Genomic DNA, 19,440 nt, shown 5'->3' with positions numbered 1-19,440 from the left:
CTACCATTTTATATTTACAGCAGTAGTACTTCAGGGTTCTAGTCCTTGCCATCATTTGTTATTATCTAACATTTGATTATAACCATCCTAGTGAGTTTGAAGACATAATTCATTGTGGTTTTGATATGTATTTCCTTGATAGTTAGTATCATTAAGCATCTTTTGATGTTCTATTGGCTAGTTGTGATCTTCTTTGGAAAATAATACCCATTTTAAAATTTGGTCATGTTTTTATTGTTGAATTTTAAGACTTTCTTATAGATGCTAGATAATTAAACCCTTGTCAGGTATGTTTTCCAAATATATTCTCCCCTTCTGTAGATTGTCTTTTCACTATTAATAGTGACTTTTTTTGTTAATTTTTTAATATAATGATATCTAAAACAGCATTGCTACATCCAAGATTGAGTATTTACCCCTGTGTTTTCTTACGAGTTTTCATAGCTTTGGCCCATACATTTAAGGGGTTTTATAATCAGTTTTGTATTATTTTTATATATGGTATAAGGGTTCATTTTTCCTATCTTGCATATGGCTATCCAGTTGTTCCATTACCACTTGTTGAAGACTGCTTTTCCGCATTGAATTGTCTTGACATTCTATTCAGAATTAATTGACAAAGTTGTATGTATGGGTTTATTTCTGTACCCTTGTCCATTGATGTATATATATATGTCTAGCCTTACACCAACAGCACACTTCATTTCTGTAGTTGTATCATAAGTTTTGAGTCTTCTCTTTTTTCTTTATCTGAATCTAGTTAAAGGCTTCTCAATTTTGCTTTTTTTTTTTTTTTTCAAAATGACTGACTTTTATTGATCCTATAGTTTTTCTCTGTTTCATTTATCTCTAATCTTTATTTCCTCCTTTGGGTTTAATTTGCCACTCCTCTCTAGTTCTTTAAGGTTAAATTTAGGTTATTGATTTGGAATCTTTTTTCATGAAGATTTGCACAGTCCTAAATATCAGTCAGAAATGAAATCTTTTCTAGATAGGCATTTAGCACTAGTCATCTGCATGTTCTCCTTACTTTTCAGTATTCAGCTTTCAAAGCCCTTAATGTCCCGTGTATCCACTTCTAGCTTTTCATTCCAGATCTTTTTGATCTTTCACTTGCTTATACTTTGTGTGGGCTGCTGCAGCTCTCAATCATATATATATTTCTTAAATTGAGAAATGGTCCAGCTTCAGCCCTGAGAAAGTTCTCAGGAGGGTAAAACAAGGGCAAATGTCTGGGACTGTCCTTCAGGGAACCACTACACAACTCAAAACAATCAAATTTGACAGCAGGTCCATATTAACCTTCTCTTGGACAATCCATACCAAGAGCATGAGCTACTATACCTAAGACCGTGGTTCATTTGGAGAATGGAGTAAGGTAGGTTAAGTTAGAATGTCACAAAACTCATCAGAATTTGACCACTTGTTCCTCATTAAACATTTTCCCAATTGTATTTTAAAATTAGATTTCAGAGTTCCTGAAAAGTTAATTTTTTTACTATTTCTAGCACCTTAATCATTGCTTTCTTGGAAGGATAGAGTTTAATTAGAGTTCCCTAACCTATCATTTTCAATAATATTTCTTAACAAGTTGCCTTTTACTTTATTCTGGTAAATTTGGTGTAAAGTGTTGTAGATGGTTTAGAGATATAGGATCCAGGTGTATATTACTACACCACACCCATCACCAAGACACCCATAATGCCAACATAGTCCATTGGGCCCCTTGCTCTTGTACTCCCCCTCTGTTTCCAATAACTTTAATTCTGTAGTTAAAATTTTAGGGCTTGTAATTGGTTTGGTTTATCAGACCCTTTTTTGTTGTTTGTTTGTTTCTCGATTAGACTCATCTATAAGTGACACCATCTTTTGTTTTTCTCCTTCTAATTTCATTTAGCATAACCCCCACCCTCGCCCTCACCTTCCATCCATGTTACCACAAATGGCAAGAGTTTATTTTTTGTATATAGCTGAGTAGTGTTTCATTGTGTGTTTGTGTGTGTGTGTGTGCGTGTGTGTATACACTTTACCTTAACTCACTCATCTCTCTTTAGACACATTGTATCCATAGTTTGGCTATTATAAATAGCACTGTTACCATTTTGTTGTCTTTTAAACTGCACACTAGAATTCATCATACATTAAAGAAAAAAAAGTGAAGTCATTCTATTTTAGAAGTAGGTTTTAGAGTAGCCTTTCCTGCCCACTGTGTCTAGGAAAGCACCGTCTTTCTTTTTCCAAATAAACTTGTCCTTTTAAGATGTTAAAATGGAAAAAAAGGTAGGTTTGAGGAACTTTAGGTTACTGATAACAATATATTGTGGTTTATGCTCTCAAAAAAAAATTGAATACCTCAATAGAAAGAAGCACCAATATCATTACTTTTTTTAAGTTTTAAAAATATTTTTATAGCTATTTGCTTTCTCACTGTTAGCGTGTGTCTTCTGTCGAAAAAATGATGACTGTCCTAATAAATATGGAGAAAAGAAAACTAATGAGAAATGGAATGTCACTGTACATTACTATTGTTTGGTAAGTATCACTGATAATTAAAAACTAGAAATTTGATATTCTTCTAAAGAAGAGAGTTAGAATTGTAACTTGGTGGATGGTTTCTGAGAATTGGAAAGTCATTTTACTTCTCTGGATGTCATTTTGCCAAACTATAAAAATAAGATTTCATTTATCAAATTCAAAGATGCTGAAATTACTTGGTATGTGTAAAAACTCATCATCATTACTATTTATTTTTGTCTAATTCTTTTAGTGGCTAAATAGAAAAAGAAGAAAATGTCTCTAAGGGACTTGTTCTCTTTACCACTGGTTTCCATTGTTGCTTAGTGATAAACTTGTTTGAAGGTTTAAGATTAGAAAGAAAGTATTTTACTTTGCAGAGAACTTGGAATGAAAAATTTTAACAAAATTATTAAATATGTGTAAAAGGAAATAGGTTAGTGTATGGATTACACAAAACCAAGCCTTCTCTATACCAACTTCTCACCTGAGTCTGGTATTAGTGACTACATTACAGCAGAGTTACATTAGTATGTACTACTTCTTAACACTTATTTTTATATACTGTTATGAAGCAAATTAGCCTGAGATTTAGCAATTTAACTGGCATCTGTTATCTGAAATTCCAGGTCTATTATCTCTTAATTCATTGTCTCTCTGAGCTTACTATTGAAGTCTCATTCAGGATGTAGTAATCTGAAACTTTATATGTACTAGAGGATAGAGTTCTATGGCTCACATGCCTTATAACCTCAGTTCATCCTTCCAGTTGCAAGAGGCCCTACTCAGTTCTTTACCTCAGTGGCACTTCTGCAGGTCTGCTTAGGGTGTGGTATCTGACTTCTCCAAGCAGGTGGTAAGAGTGGAGGAATAGGGGAGAAGGAAGAATATACAAAGACAGGACAGTATGTTGTAGTCTTCACAGCATATACGTTTTCTGTTGCTTTAATTCTGTATATTGAAAGTGAGTCATTATATAATCCTATACTCAAATTGGGGGAGGCAATTAGAGCCCACCTCTTAAAAGGAGCATCAGCATATCTGTGGATATATTTTTATAGCCACTATAATATCCATGTTAAAACTCTAGGTACTTGAAAAGCCATCTAATATTTTCCCTAGTAATTCAGCTTTGTGTCTCAAGTACCCTGTAGGGTATAATAGACTTATCCACTGATTTAGAATCCAGATCTGTTTGGTTTGCCACATGATTAGAGCCAAAACCTAATACATGTCAATTATAATTTCATTGAAGTTTTCCTTGCATTATCTTATTTTATTAATATAGAATGTTACAGATATGTAATTTTTTTTATTCTACACAAGTTTCTTAGAGATAATTTTCTAATAAAGAATATGTTCATAGTTGATGTCAAGTGGAATTTGGCAAAGAGGTAAAGAAGAAGAAGGAGTTTATGGTTTCCTGATAGAAGATATCAGGAAAGAAGTGAATAGGGCTTCTAAACTGGTAAGTAAAATTTTACTCATTACAGTAACTATCATAAATATTGTTTGTACTAGATTAGTTCTTTCCATCAATTTCTCTATTAAAATTTATTATTTGATTTTACATTCCAATACTTTACATTGTCAAAAACAGTAAATTTTATAAAAACATTTTGTATTTTTATAACTGAAAGAGAGCTTAACTGTCTCTGGATAATATATATGGCAGTAATTAATTTTACTTTTTATCTTATCCCAACTGATCCATCATTTCCCTATTCTTACTATCAGAATTACAACCATACTTCCACCCTGCTGTTTTTCAAGCCCTCAGTTTGAGTCAACCCAGTCATTCATCTATTTTCATCCTAACACCTCAGTTGCTGGGTTAGAACTATAACTTGAGGTGGAAATTACACAACTATACAGACCAATACAGACTATAATTTGTGATCTCTACATGTCTCCTATAACCCTTCTGTGTCTTTGGGTGCTTGTGTTCAATGCTTTTGCCTGTCTTCCAAGTTAAGTATTTTAAACTTTAACCATTGTTTAATAGTTACAATTTGTGAATCTTCTGTATGACAGCTGCTGTGTTGTATGTAGGAAAGAATTATAGTTCTTCATGTGGTCTCTGTAAAAGTATTGAGAGAAAGAGAAGGTTAGAAACATAGAAGAGTTCTATTCAGAAAATATGGTGCTGGAATTGATGGTTTCCATAGTAGAGTAGTATTAGATAGTAAGAGGATTTAGCATTATACAGAAAGATGAAGATGATTCCATCAATGCTGAAATTTAGAATAAAAGAATTAAAATGCAGGCAACGGGCCAAAGATTTTTGGTGACAGGATAGATATGGTAAGACTCAAAAGACCAGATATATTTTAAGATGACAGTGGCCTGTAGTCTGCAACTGAGAACTAAAATAATAGTTTCTTTTATCCCCTTTTTACCCCTCTCTACACCCCACTCTTACTCCTTACCAAGTCTGGAAATTAAGAATAGGAAAATAAGTAAGCACCTTCGTTTGAGGAAATTCTATGAGGGAAGTATAAAAAGACCGTTATTTTAGTTGAGGCAAAGCAATAGAGGCACTTAGTTTTGAAGATGTTGAGGATGTAAGGCAGTTGTTTATAAAGTAGTGATTCCAGAGCACAAGGGAAAACCTTGCAAAAGAGAAAGGTTAGCAGTGGCATTTTCTAAGGATCTTGTGAGAGTACTATATCAGAATTACTCAAGCTTCTGGATAACAGTGAATCTGTTATAAAAGATGGCCTTTAAAGTCACCCATAATAGTTTGGAATAACATGTTTCTGAATCTCCTCTGAGTATATTTGGGTCTCAGCAGTTAAGACCATATAACCTCTTTATCAGTGACTACTGTAATATCCTATGGTTTTAAGATGTTTTAGATATTGCTCTGTATTTTAGTAATGACTGGATCATAATAGTCTTTCTGTTTAGATACCACTATTATATTTCAATTAATTATTCAGTATTATATTCCTATCCTAGGGTTGCCATGATATAATACCAACTGGATCAGAACACATTTTCACAATTCTAGAGACAAGAACTTTGAGAAAAACAGGCTGTCAGGATTGATTCCTTCTATAAACTCTGACAGAGAATTAATTCTTTGCTCCTCAAAGCTTCTGGTGACACCTAACAACCTTTTACATCCTTTAGCTTGTGGCAGCATAATTCTATGCTCTGTTTTCATCTATACATGACCTTCTTCTCTGTGTCTAAAATGTTCCTCTCCTTTCTCTTAGGACACCAATCAGTTGAATTAAGGACCACCCTAAATCTAAGATGCTTTGATCTTGAAATATTTAACTTAATCCACAAAGACCTATTTCCAAGCAAAATTCCAGTCTTAAGTACCCAGAACTAGTACTTTGAACATAACTTGGGGGGTAACTCTTTAACCTAAGTATAGAACAATTTTTTCATTTCGCATTTTTTTGGTTAAAATAAAGTTATTAAGCTCTTTTTTATATACATTAGTTTTTTAGTATTGTTTTGCTTTTCTCCTTGGTGAAGAATACTTAGGCACTTACTGTCAAGACTGAAATGAGAGTTCATGCATAGCCATTGTGTTTATAAACCCTTCATATTAAAACATTTTATTTAAGCAAGGAAAAAAAGCTTCCTTCTCTGTTTTATCTACATGTTAGGTTAGAGATACTTATCAGAAATTGTTACAAGGACACTCTTTGGTGTAGAACAGTTTTTTCAGGAAATTTAATATACAACCAGTTGTTAATGTGATTAAAAGTTTGGGACTTCTCCCAAGAAATATTCATAATACCTTGATCATAAGATAATATTAAAATTTCATATATTATAATTCCTATTTCTGTATTTTCTTCTAGAAATGCTGTATTTGCAAGAAAACTGGTGCTTCAATTGGATGTGTTGCACCTCGATGTAAACGAAGTTACCATTTTCCATGTGGACTTCAGAGGGAATGTATTTTCCAATTCACTGGCAATTTTGCGTGAGTTAACTAACTGTTGAATGTGAAAGGTGGATGTTAAAGAAAAGTAGAACATACATATTATATCACAATAATATATAGTTCCTTTGAAATTTTCTTTTCAAAACTACAGAGTTTTTACATAGCCATTACATAATTTCTCCCCTTTTTGTGGAGCCATTTCTGTCTACAAAGTCTTAAAAATTGCCTTGTCTGAAATGGACTTATTATTGATTATTTTTTTAACTTTCATTCTAGAATATGATACAGAATTGTTAATTTCTGCCTTATGTATTCTAAATTTATGTTACTTTTTAAGCTTAGTAGTCTATTTTTTGTTCATGGGGTTATATGTATTTTTCATTGAGTAAATTAAAGGTATGTTAATTTGGTAGAATCCAAAAAAAAAATGTATTATACCCTGGCATGCCCTGGAAAATATTTGCTTTAAACATCAAGATTTTATGAATTTCAGCTTTTCGTCTCCTGAGTGTTCTTTTTCTTTTATTCATGTTCTTGACCATTTAATGGATTATCACCATGTGAGGAAACTGCAGTTTAGAAAAATCAATTGAAAATAAAATTTTTTGTGGATTAGATGTAATTATTTATATTTTATTGGTTATATGATTAATAACCATTTACATGAGCTAAAATACTAAGTTCCTTCAACTTTGTACAGTATTGAGCTCAGTGGTTTCTACTGTCCAATTTCTGTTGCTAACACACATGGGAATTTAAGCATAATGTTAATTATTGAAATTATTTAAGGTAAGTCTTAGCACCAAAAGGTTCATGTTTTGAAAGTCCAGTTCTTCTTGGATATAGGTTGCAAGCCTGATTTTATTTGTTAAGTCATTTGTAAGTTAATGATGAAGAATTTTCTCTTATAAATGTGAATTGTAATGCTATCCTAGTAGTGCTTTGTAATTTATCAGATGCTATTTTAAATAATTTGCATTTTAGGTCATTTTGTTGGAACCACCGACCTGTTCAAATAATTACGTCTAATAATTATAGAGATTCCTTACCATGCACCATTTGCTTGGAATTTATTGAACCTATTCCAACCTATAGCATATTACGAAGTCCTTGTTGTAAGAATGCTTGGTTTCATAGAGACTGTTTACAGGTAAGACTGATACTCTTGTTGCTTACTGATTTGAATTTTGAATGGAAAAGATTGATCTATGGATTTTAGCTTGCTTACTCCATTGTAACTTTTAAAAAGTCATTAAAATAATATTAATATATGTAATTAATAGTTTTTTCAATGCACTATTCTAGTCTATTTTTTAATTTACTTATTTTTTTAAGATTTATTTATTTATGCATACAAGAGCTAGGGTACATGCCAAAGGTGTGGAGGGGGAGAGGACCCAACAGAGACAGAGCGGAGAGCAGAACAGGCAGATCTACTGTAATACACTGCTGAGGGGAGCAGTGACAAAGACTGGAGACGCCTGCTGAGCCATGTGGGTCACCTTCCTGTCATGGGATCAAACTCCTAAATGAGTGGCTGGGAATAGCTTAAGCACAGGATTTTAAACATTAAACTTTTTGATTCAGAAAATACATGAAAACTAGATCCCAGTTATCAATTACCTCAAATGCAGTATACTATAAATGCCAACTGGTAAATTTATACTTAATAACATGCCAAATGACAAAGGATTTGCTTAAGTTTAACTCTGATTTTTAAGGCTTAGCTTTTATTGTTTAGTAAAATGATATGTATATTTAAGTATATTATATTTAAGAGTATTCAGTTAAAAGTAGCAGTATACTAGATACTAAATTTTTACTAGATACTAATACTAAATTTTTACTAGATACTAATTTTTACAAGATACTAAAAATTCTGTTAATTCTTACAAAGTTTTTGTAAAAGAAAGTAGAGAATGCAGTTCATTAATAGTGTTGTAAAATGTTATTTATACCTATCGAGAAAGAAATTCACATTATATCAGAATCTTTAAAAAGTGATTTAATTAAGGGTTTTTTTTTTAAAGATTTATTTATTTGTGCATACGAAACTGGGGTACAGGTCAGAGGCTCAGGGGTGGTGAGAGGCTTCACCAGAGACAGAGTGGGGAGCAGAACAGGCAGATTGACGAAGTACACTGCTGAGGGGAGCAGCGGGTGGGTCAGGAGAGGTCTGCCATGCCATGTGGTCACCTCCGGGGCAGGCGGGAATCGAACTCATTCGGAATTGGCTTTAGTTTCTTAGTGCTGTACTTTAACCCCCTGCATCACCAGGGAGGGCCCAGGATTTTTTTTTTTTTTTAAGATTTATTTATTTTTGCATACAGAACTGGGATACAGGTCAGAGGTATAGAGGGTGAGAGGATTCACAAGAGACAGAGTGGGGAGCGGAACAGGCAGGTCAACAAAGTACGCTCCTGAGGGGAGCAGCGGGAAAACAGGAAGGGTCTGCTGTGCCATGTGGGTTGCCTCCCTGGCCAGAATTGAACTCGTGCAGCAGTGGCTGCGATAAGTTCATAGTGCTCAGACTTAATCTCTTGTGCCACCAGGAAGGGCTAAGGGATTGTATTTAAATGAATTTAATTGTTCTGAAATATATCATCCTGTTAATTTTGTTAAAGTGTTATTATGTAATAGTATGTCACATTTTTTTGAATTTGTTGATGTTATGATAAATAAATGTGCCTTGTTATATGTTAATGAAAGAAAGAAAGAAAATCTCAAATTTAGGGGACCTCCCTGGTGGCACAAGAGGTTAAGTCTGAGCACTATGAAACTGTCCACTCCTACTGCAGTGCAGGTTTGATCCCCTGTCAGGGGGTAGATCCATATGGCACATCAGACCTCTTCTGCCTCACCCACTGTTCCCTCAGCAGTGTTTCAGTGGATCTGCCTGTTATGCTCCCCATTCTTTCTGTCTTTGGTGAATCCTCTCACCCTACCTCATCTCTGACCTACACACTAGTTCTTGTATGCATACATAAATACATATTTTTTAAAAAAGTTCTCAGATTTGACTTCTGGGGTTTTTGTGAACACTATGAAAACTCTAGGTTTCTAATTCTGCCTTTAAAAAGGAGAAGTAATATTATTGACAATAAATGTAGATCAACTTTATGCAAATATAACAATCAGAATCACTTGTATACCTGTGATATAAACATTAATAAGTAATTGTTATGAATAGAAGACAGTGCTACTTCTTCAGTCATATTCTTTAAAGGAGCTCCATCTATCCTTGTATATAAGAATTTTTTTTAAAGATTTATTTGTTTATATATATAAAACTGGGGTACAGGCCAGAGGTGCAGGGGCTGTGAGAAGACTCACCAGAGACAGAGTGGAGAGCAGAACAGGCCAATCGATCAAGTATACTGCTGAGGGGAGCAGCGGGCGAGTCAGGAGAAGTCTGCCATACCATGTGGATCACCTCCGGGACCGGGGATTGAACTCATGATGAAGTGGCTTTAGCTTCTTAGTGCTGTGATTTAACCCGCTGCGCCACCAGGGAGGGCTGTATGTTAGAAATTTTAACTGAAATAATAAATGTAGTCTAACTTATCTAGCTAATTATTAATAATACCTGAAGAAGCCACTTTTAAATTCACTGTATTTCATTAATATAAAAGAAGGAATTAACCTGTGCAATAGTATGAGAATTATATGTGTTTAAGTAAATTTCATTATTTGCAACTACTACAAATGCTGTGTACATTGCTACTTTGTGTGAATGAAAACCTTTCATTCCATGTATCTACAGATTTATCATTCTTACTGTTCAATATCCCCATCATTGCTGTGGTCATCATTGCTGCAGAACCAGTCTATATTCTCACCAATGAATGTACTAGGATTCCTTCACTTTCAAGTTACTTGAACCTAAATTTCTCCTTCACTTCTTTCTACACCATCCAAAAACCAGTCCCTAAGACAGTTTCATCTGTCTTCTTTGTTTTCTTCAACAGAGCTTTTTAGTTTTTAATTTATCAGTTCCTTACCCTCTTTGTTGATTTCCCAGTACTTGTTCTTTTTTAGCTCTTTGGTGAAAAACTCTTTTTTCCTGAATCTCCTTTTTGGGATCTTAGACTTACCTGCCTGCATTTGATTGACTAGTAGCCCACATAGACTAGTTAATATTTTACAAACAGTTATTATTGTTGTTTTTAAAGTCTTTGTCTGGTAAGTTCTCTATTTCTTTATCCTTTAAATATGACCTGAAACTTCTCTTTTCATCTTTGTTCAAACGTGCCTTATTTCCTAGGCATATTTATCATCACCTTGTTTGTTTTTGGTAGTTGGGGTATTGTGGATTTAGTTTTGTTTCTCCTTCATTCACCGTGGTGTGAAGTATAAGTGGGAAGGAAGTCTGGGGCTTAAACACTTAGTCTCAGTTTTGTTGAGAAGTGAGATTTGTCACCTCCATCTCCTCTTTATTCTACAGCAAGCTCTGTTTGGTGCTTTGGTTGTCTTATTTTCTCACTTTGCTTTCTTGCTGCTTCATTTTGCCATGGATCATGATTCTGTGAAGCTTGAATCTCCTGAGCAGAGAGTATAGATCGTATCTACAGGGCTCATGCTCTAGGATTCAGTTGGGTATGACTAGCAGGGAGCACCTGAGTGGGGCTTGTGCCTTGTTGTCCACTTATAGATCATAAGCAATGGCTGCCATCACTGGTGCTTTACCCTTCAAGGAACCTTGAATGTAAGTGCTGCCTGTCTGGTTGGTACTTTAAAGAGACTGGTAATATTCTCTTACCAATCCCTCCTACTGCTATTGATCACATGTTGAGCCCTGCCAGGCTCTGCCTGAAAACGCTGATATCATACATTGGGAAAAGATAGAGAGGAAAGCTTTCCTTGCCCACATTGTATATCAGAACTCAGTATACCAGGCCAGACCCACACAGTGGCCCTGCACTCATTTTCTGAAAATTCCTAATGAAATTCACTGTGCCCTGGGAGTAGCCCTTAGGGCCATCAGGCTGTGACAACTACATTCCCAGCCACAGTCCCCATCACCTGCTTTATTTTCTTCATTTGTATTGTAGCATGCCATCAACCTTAGTATAAGTCCTTCGTTGGAAAGTCCAATGACTTTGTTAGGGAACTTTCGTATCTTCCTTTGAGCAAATATTTTTATACATGATTAGAGAAGGAAGTTATCTCAACCTCTATTCTGCCATTAACCATCATTTTGGTCTTTCCTGCTACCTTTTACATTAAACCCTCTGCTTAATTTAACTTCAGGTACTTATTAAAGGTAGACTTCTATTAGAGGCTACCAACTCACTTTCTCCTGCATTCTTTGTTCTTTATCAATTCTTCATACTACTGCCTTTGACTTGTCTAGCCTTATCATTTAGTTCATTATGGCCACATGTCGCTCCTAAATATATTATCAGTTTGTTCCCTAATCTCATGTGCTCTTTCTTGCCACTGAGACTTGATACATGCTATTCCCAGGTTTGGTTTTGTTTTTTTCTATTTTCCTAGCAAACCCCTATTCTTCAAATATGGTGAGTTTTGACCTCACCATCTCTGAAACATTTTACCAAGCTCTTCTATAATCTTAATGCTTCTTTCTCTCTCTTCCATGGGATACTTAAAAAAAAAAAATAGTCTGTATTATAATTGTATACCTATTTATGTACCCAAAAATTCCTTGAAGTAGGATCTCAGTTATTTTGTTTCTATTTTTTGTATATTGTATTTGGGACTATATAATAAGGTAAATGTAATTGTTAGATGAATATGTGCTACTAAGTTTTTTAAGTAGGGATTAGCTACTCTTTCTGGTAAGTTTTAGGTGTCTCCTTCTAAGAACCTTCTTACAGCCTCTGTTAGTTATATTGTTGAAGCAGTTAGAATGGGTTTTATACTTCTCCCTTCTTTGGAAGAAAACTAAGTTAAGAAACTGAGTTAAAAGCAGACCTAAGGATACTTTGTAAGTAATACCTATTTAAACATTCTTCCTAGTTAAGTAACTCAAAATTTTTGTTTTATTCATATAGAATGATGAGCAAAACAATATTTGGGACTAAAACTGACATTAGATAGCAAAGAATATGTACAAAAAATTATGAATAGTCAATTTGTAGTTTTTTCAACTAATTGGGGAGGAGTCTCTAAATTTTTTCAGTAAGATAACCCACTTAATCAAAGGTTGAGAACAATTTGCATAAAAAGTCAGGTTTTATAATATGTTAAGGGAAGAGCACTTATTCTGTTAGCAATATAATTTATAGCCTATTCAACTGTTAACAATTTTCTATTTTCCACTGTAGGTTCAAGCAATAAATGCAGGAATGTTTTTCTTTAGGTGCACAATATGCAATAACAGTGATATATTTCAGAAAGAAATGTTAAGAATGGGAATTCATATTCCTGAAAAGTAAGTAACATTGTAAAGCTTTTTGACAAAAAGGTGCTTTGATTATATGATTTAATAACAAGAAATGATCATTTTTATCTTCATTGTGAACAGTGGTAAGCATTTCAAATAGAAACAGCCCCTTCTCACCCTCCCCAGATGGTCATTTCTTAAGAGCAAGGACTGTGACTTATTGTCTCACTAGTTGATGTATAGTCTCTTAATAAGTACCTCACTTGTATATAATAATTGATTGATTTATACATAAGTATAATAGACTTCAAAATGGTGTGTATAAATTACCCAGCAGAGTCAAGGTATGATTTCAAATATATTAGAAGAATTATCTTAATAGTTAAAGATAAGGAATTCGGAAGTAATTATATTAAACTTGAAATACAATAGTTTAAGGGTAAATATTGGGGAAAATACAACTTTAGAAAGTTTCTGCTTAACTTTTCATTTAAAATTCATTATGATACTAACTGGAAAATAAAAGACACTAATGGATTTCTATCTTGAAGAGTATGAATAATCATAAAGGAAAGAATTTTTTTTTTCCTAATTGAAAAGCTTCTATTTTTTTTTATTTCATTATCCTTTTGGTAATATCTTAGATCACAATATATTTTATTTGCCATATTTTCAGAGATGCATCCTGGGAATTAGAGGAAAATGCTTATCAAGAGCTTCTACAGCACTATGAGCATTGTGATGTACGAAGATGTCGTTGCAAAGAAGGCCGAGACTATAATGCACCTGATAGGTATATCTAGCTAGAAGTTCAGTTGTGCTTAGTGTCCTTAATTTGAACTGAGAAAATAGATTTTCTAACTAATGAGACATAGTTTGCTTCTACTCTGTTTGCAGCTTTAACTCGAGATGAGGCATATTTATTAAATGGATATTTACATTTGTTTTACAGAGAAATTTCAGTGAAAGTAATTAAGACATTTCTATGTTATATTTTAATGAGGCTCTACTTTCTAGAGCTGCATTGCCTTGTACGATAACCATTTGCTGTATTTGACTTTTAAGCACTTGAAAAATGACTATATTGAAAATTGAGAGATGATGTAGGCATATAATACACATCTAAGACTTACAATAGGTCTTAGTTTGCTAGAACTACCATAACCAAATACCACAAACTAATTGACTAAAACAACAGAAATCTGTTACTCACAATCCTGAGGAGGTTAGGTTTCTAATGAAGCCTTTCTTCTTGGTGTACATGTGGCTCTTTGCTACCTTTATCCTTACATCAGTTTCTCAGTCTGTGTCCCTATCTCATTTTTTCCTAAGGATACTTGTTACACTGGATTAGATTCCACCCATATAACCTCATATTATTTAAATGAGCACTATAAAAGCTGTTTACAAATACAATCATGTTCAAGGTATTGGGAGTTAAGACTTCAACATGAATTTTAGAAGGACACGTTTAAGCCCTTGCCAATGAAAAAGAAAACAATTTAAAATATATTGTTAATAATTTTTTATAGTGATTACATAACAAGCAAAATTATAATATTTTGGGAATATTCAAATTTATTTTACCTGTTACTTTTATCTTTTTAAATCTGGTTATGAGAAAATTTTATGTATTTATATACATACACATATATGTTTTGCATAGAATTTCTACTGTATGGCACTATTCTAGAGGCTAGTTGAACAAAATTAGTCTGACAAGTGTTTTTTTCAACCCCTCTACAAAGGATTTGGCATTTAATTTTTTCATAGCTTTTATAATCAAAGATAACAACTATCAGTAGACATTATTTCTAATCTTAATTAGTAGTCATTCTGTGCTTTTTATGTATACTATGTCATGTTGAGTACTAGAAATCGAGTGTCTTCCATTTTTTAAGATGTGTAGTAAGCAGTAACAAATTTAGATTTTGTTATCAAAATTTATGTAGGAAATATCAGTAGGAAATATCAGTTTGGTGTCACAGTGATGCAGCCTTATGGCAAACTGAAACTTAAAGCATAGAGCAAAATATTGGGAGCCTTGTTTCTCATGGTTTATGATTTAGCTGGTGAGCTACTCTGGTGAAGACTCAGCTAAGGTCTTACCAACTTTGACATGTGACCCCTCAGCAGTTCTTTCCACACTTGACTCCCCGTTCTTGATTGAGTTTCCTCCATTGTGTTTATTCAGATATAGTGAATATATTTATCTTTGCCATTCGACTAGAATTTCTTAACTGCAGAGTTCTCATTTAAAATGTCAGGTGACCTGTATCCTTAAGCATGTTACTTGACTTGGCAACATTATTTATTTATTGATAAACAATAGTAATAACACCTCAAGGGTTACAAAGGAGTCAGATGGGATCTTGTGATTTGTGCATATAAAGTACTCAAGTTCTGAGAAGCAGTGTTGATAGTTTCCAAATTCATTTTATGCTTTAATAATGTGTATTTTTTTATATAACACTGATCATCCATTCAGTAGCTACTAAACTTTTTTTTTTTTTGCCAGTAATTCAGTAATTACCTGGCATTGATAGCCTTTGCCATATATCCTAGGATACAAATACTTGCTATTTGAATGTGTTCTTTGTAATCTCACTCCCTCTCATCCTGATAAGAAGGCAATTTAGCTCTAAGATAGCATGGTGTAGTAGTTATGAGCATGGGTCTGAAGCCAAGTAAAATAACTGGAAGCCTCACTCTGAGTCTCACTAACAGTGTACTTGTTTGAACAAATCAATTAACCCTTTATGCCTTCGTTTATAAAATGAAGGTAACAGTAATGTGAGAATTAAACCTCTCAAATAGAGTGTATAATAAGCATTCACCATAGCAGTTATCTTAGTCATCAGTTGGCAAAACTTTCAGGGACGAGGGAGAGACTCACCAAAAAACACACCTGCATTTCCATGTTTTGAAGATTTGCCCATTACCACATGGACTGCTATCCATATACGCAGAGAGCATATCCATTTCTAGGTTATAGCAGAGAAAGTCTGCTATAACCAAATGAGGAGGAGCCCTCACACCTCACTGCTACTCAGAAATGTGACTGTGCGCTGGCATATGTCACATAATAAAGTAGGGACACATGGGGTTAGGAAGGAGGGCTAGTAGATAAGGGAAATGTGAATATGGGCCAAGTTTTGTTGAGCTGGACAATACTTGAAGTGTTTGAGCAAGTTTTTATAGAAAATGTTTGCCTTGAACAGGAAAGGTAATGTTTTAGGTAAGATAATGTATTTATTGAATGTTTCTTCTGTACCACACAAACTGACAGTAATCACCCCATGAACATAGTTATCTCCAAATATAAAAGAAAAAACATTTCATTTTAATCATATATTTTTTTTGATGTTTATAGTCTGTGCATATGTGAGTATGTACATGTTGTTACCCGTTTGGGTATATGAAATTGGAGGATATTTAGAGAACAAGGTTACAAACATAATGAGATTAAAAAAAAATACTTTAGGAAAAAGGAATGCGGTACCACGGCAGATTATTTTCCTTCTTTGATAAAAGGGTTGTTTGTGGAAGGGGGGTTTGGAAATATGGCCTGTGATTGGGCTGGTGTTTGCAGTTAAACCAAGCTAATATTAAATATACACCTCTGCTTTTCTTAATGTCCTCAGCAAGTGGGAAATAAAGCGCTGTCAGTGTTGTGGTTCTAGTGGAACACATTTAGCCTGTTCCTCGCTACGATCTTGGGAACAAAATTGGGAGTGTTTGGAGTGTAGAGGTATTATCTACAATTCAGGTAACTTTTTTTAAATTTTGAATAAAGCTGTTGTAACTCAAATGCTTATTATTTTAAAGTGTTGACCTGTATTTATTTTGTGCTAACATTGGGTTTTAAATCTGCAGGGAATTTCCAAAGAGCCAAAAAGCATTCTTTACCTGGTTCTAATAATGTGGGAATCACTGATTGTTTGTTGGAAGAATCATCACCTAAGTTACCCAGACAGTCACCTGGATCCCAGCGTAAAGATCTGCTGAAGTGTGTATTTTGAATTAGGAAAAAATATAAAAATCTATTTTAAGAAAATTATGAAAGAAAATGGCTATATGCACCTAGAATATTAGCTGACCTTGTGATAATCTGAAGTATTTTGCAAATAGTAGGAACCAAAACATGATCACGAAATCAATGTAGCCAGCATTAATAAAAGAAAACAGGATGGATGGAATATAAAATAGACTGTTTTGTAAATAAAATGTATATGAAATACTATTTTATTATCACAATGTTAATTTTTTTCTTACAGGTCATTTTCAAGATAATTAAAATATTGATATGTAAAATATTATGCACACTTATGTTACTTTGTTAAAAGAACCTATTTAATAATGAAATATGGTTTATTATTTTTAATTCCTAATCATTTATTTGCTTGATAGTTTATCTATGTTAGAGGTCCAAATGTCTGCTTTTTAGAAAGTCTTGCTAATATTTTTTCATTAATGTCTGTTTCCTCAAGATAGCAAAATAAAGACTTTCAAATTTGTAAATAGTTAAGTAAGGCTAAGTTTATATCTTTATTGTCTCAGGCACGCTTTCAAACGTGTGTAGCATTGCAAAGGAGTTCATAGAGCCTTGCTGTATCCAGTGAGTAAAAAAATAGTCAAAAATAATATTAGTTAAACATGATGACATGCCTTCTTGAGTATCATATAAAACTTAGAAAAATCAAGTGACTTTTTGTTAAATTCTTTGATAACTATATTTGTGACTAGAAGTGGGATATAAAATATTTTTTTAAAAAGAATTGCTGTTTTAAGGTACCACTTTTTATAACTGAAAGGGTTTTTTTTTATAAATTTAATACTGTTATAAATAGTATTCTGAAATAATACTATTTAATACAATTTTTAGTATTTAAAATTATCTTCACATTACTTTTAAATAATCTTAATATTTTCAATTCTAAAGATAATATACCTAGAAAATTTGATTCTATGCCCCTGTTTTAATATATCATCATGTTTTAGAAAAATAACATGGAAACAGGAGCAAGAATTCAACCTGCTTACATAAAGGTATACTTGTGAAGGGTTCCTTCAACTTGAGTTAATGTAAGTAGGGGAACGATAATATTAGAAGAAAAAGTAAAGCCCATACAGTGACTTTCTAATATCTAAGGATGGGAAAATTATATAGTTGATAGAGAAAAATGGCCATGAACATTGCCTCAATTAGGGTTATTTTGAGTACATTAATTACAATTACAGTTGGAAAATAGAGGAAGGGAGCAATTGAGTTAGTCCATACACTTTTAGAGGACTTGTTTAGGTACAGATTGTTGACCCACGTGCCCAGAGGTTTTAATCCTGTTTTACCTGCTGTGGGACTCAAGAGTTTGCATTTCCAGTAAGTTTTCAGATGCTGCTGCTCTGATTTTGGGTCCACTTTGAGAACTACTGGTATAATAAAAAATACTATTTAAAGAATCATGAGTTACGTTTAGAACATTAGCTCTGTGCTTGTTAACTTTATGATTAAAAATATTTAGTCTCCTAAAACTTTAATTCTCATATAAAAGAAAGAAGTAATGTTGGCTCTTATTAAAAGGTCTAATAAACAAATTAAGATACAGTTAAACAGATATGTATTACAGCCATTTGTGAGGAAAAGGAAAGTTTGAGTTTCTTTAATACAGAATACACTGAATTGGTCAAATTTGAATTGATCATTTATCAGTGTTACCACAAATATTTTGTAACATTAGGTTATATTAATTTAGTAAGTGACTGGGAAGAGGGAATCAGTAATTTAGAAGAAAGATTTTTAAATAATTGGGTTTATTTCCAGTGACTACCATTGTCTTCTTTTGGGTAGGAATCGGAGAACTTCCTTTTTAAATTTTTTATTTTCTGTTTTTATTGATTGTGTAATTCCTGTGTGAAATAAAGTACTTTAGAGTACTTATCTCTGTGTTTAAATTCATGTTTTATAGGCAAGGCAACAAATTTAGAAGAGATATTTCAACTATATTAATAGAGTTAGGATTCCAAATTAAAAAAAAAGCTAAAAGATTATATATCAACAAAGAAAATATCTGGAACAATGCCTTAGAAGGATTCAGAAGTAAACAATTTAATCCTGCATGTACAATTGAAGTAGTATATATTAATGAAAATAATAATTTTGGAAGAGAACATCCTGGTTCAAAGCAAGAATTCTTAAGTCTCTTAATGCAGCATCTTGAGAACTCGGCATTGTTTGAAGGATCCTTGTCGAAGAACCTGTCTCTAAATGCTCAAGGTAACTATTTTCCATACCATGTATGAATAAAAAGCTAGCTGGTTAGAACTGGTGCTCAGTACCAGTGATAAAAATGTATATCATTTCCTGATAAAATACTGAAAAAGTCATAGGAAAGGGGAAAATTTAAAAAGTAAATGTTGTAATGAAGCATCTGTTATTTAAGAATATCCAGTTCACCTCTTTGAAGTGATTCCATGATTAAGTATGCTTCTTAAAAGTGTATTTTTTATTCTGATTTCATTTTATAAAGTAATCATAGATGGATGATAATCTGATCCCATGTTCAAATATTTGGAATTTGAACTTGGCATGTTTATTTACAACTTACCTTTTTTTATAACAATTTTCTAATCCACATGTAAAAATTTTTTTAATGTACTTTTTTTTTTTTTT

General features: G+C 33.1%; 1 protein-coding gene across 2 annotated transcripts in view; it reads left to right on the top strand.

Moving 5' to 3' along the window:
* Positions 1-19,440, top strand: part of G2E3 (G2/M-phase specific E3 ubiquitin protein ligase) — a 49,766-nt gene that overhangs the window by 13,547 nt on the left and 16,779 nt on the right. Inside the window, exons 3-11 of one of the 2 annotated variants that reach the window (XM_004681963.2) lie at positions 2,435-2,532; positions 3,881-3,982; positions 6,339-6,463; positions 7,409-7,574; positions 12,712-12,818; positions 13,447-13,563; positions 16,415-16,539; positions 16,647-16,779; positions 18,737-19,044. In XM_004681963.2, the coding sequence (XP_004682020.1) occupies positions 2,435-2,532; positions 3,881-3,982; positions 6,339-6,463; positions 7,409-7,574; positions 12,712-12,818; positions 13,447-13,563; positions 16,415-16,539; positions 16,647-16,779; positions 18,737-19,044 (1,281 nt within the window). Of the gene's footprint in view, positions 1-2,412; positions 2,533-3,880; positions 3,983-6,338; positions 6,464-7,408; positions 7,575-12,711; positions 12,819-13,446; positions 13,564-16,414; positions 16,540-16,646; positions 16,780-18,736; positions 19,045-19,440 lie in introns of both variants that reach the window. The other variant, XM_012724684.1, reaches the window with a different exon arrangement.

Source organism: Condylura cristata, unplaced genomic scaffold (assembly GCF_000260355.1).
Source record: "Condylura cristata isolate star-nosed mole 26May11 unplaced genomic scaffold, ConCri1.0 scaffold00013, whole genome shotgun sequence".
In the NCBI taxonomy this organism is placed as follows: domain Eukaryota; kingdom Metazoa; phylum Chordata; class Mammalia; order Eulipotyphla; family Talpidae; genus Condylura; species Condylura cristata.
The sequence above is the reverse complement of the archived record's forward strand: the minus strand, read 5'-3'. Positions and strand labels throughout refer to the sequence as shown.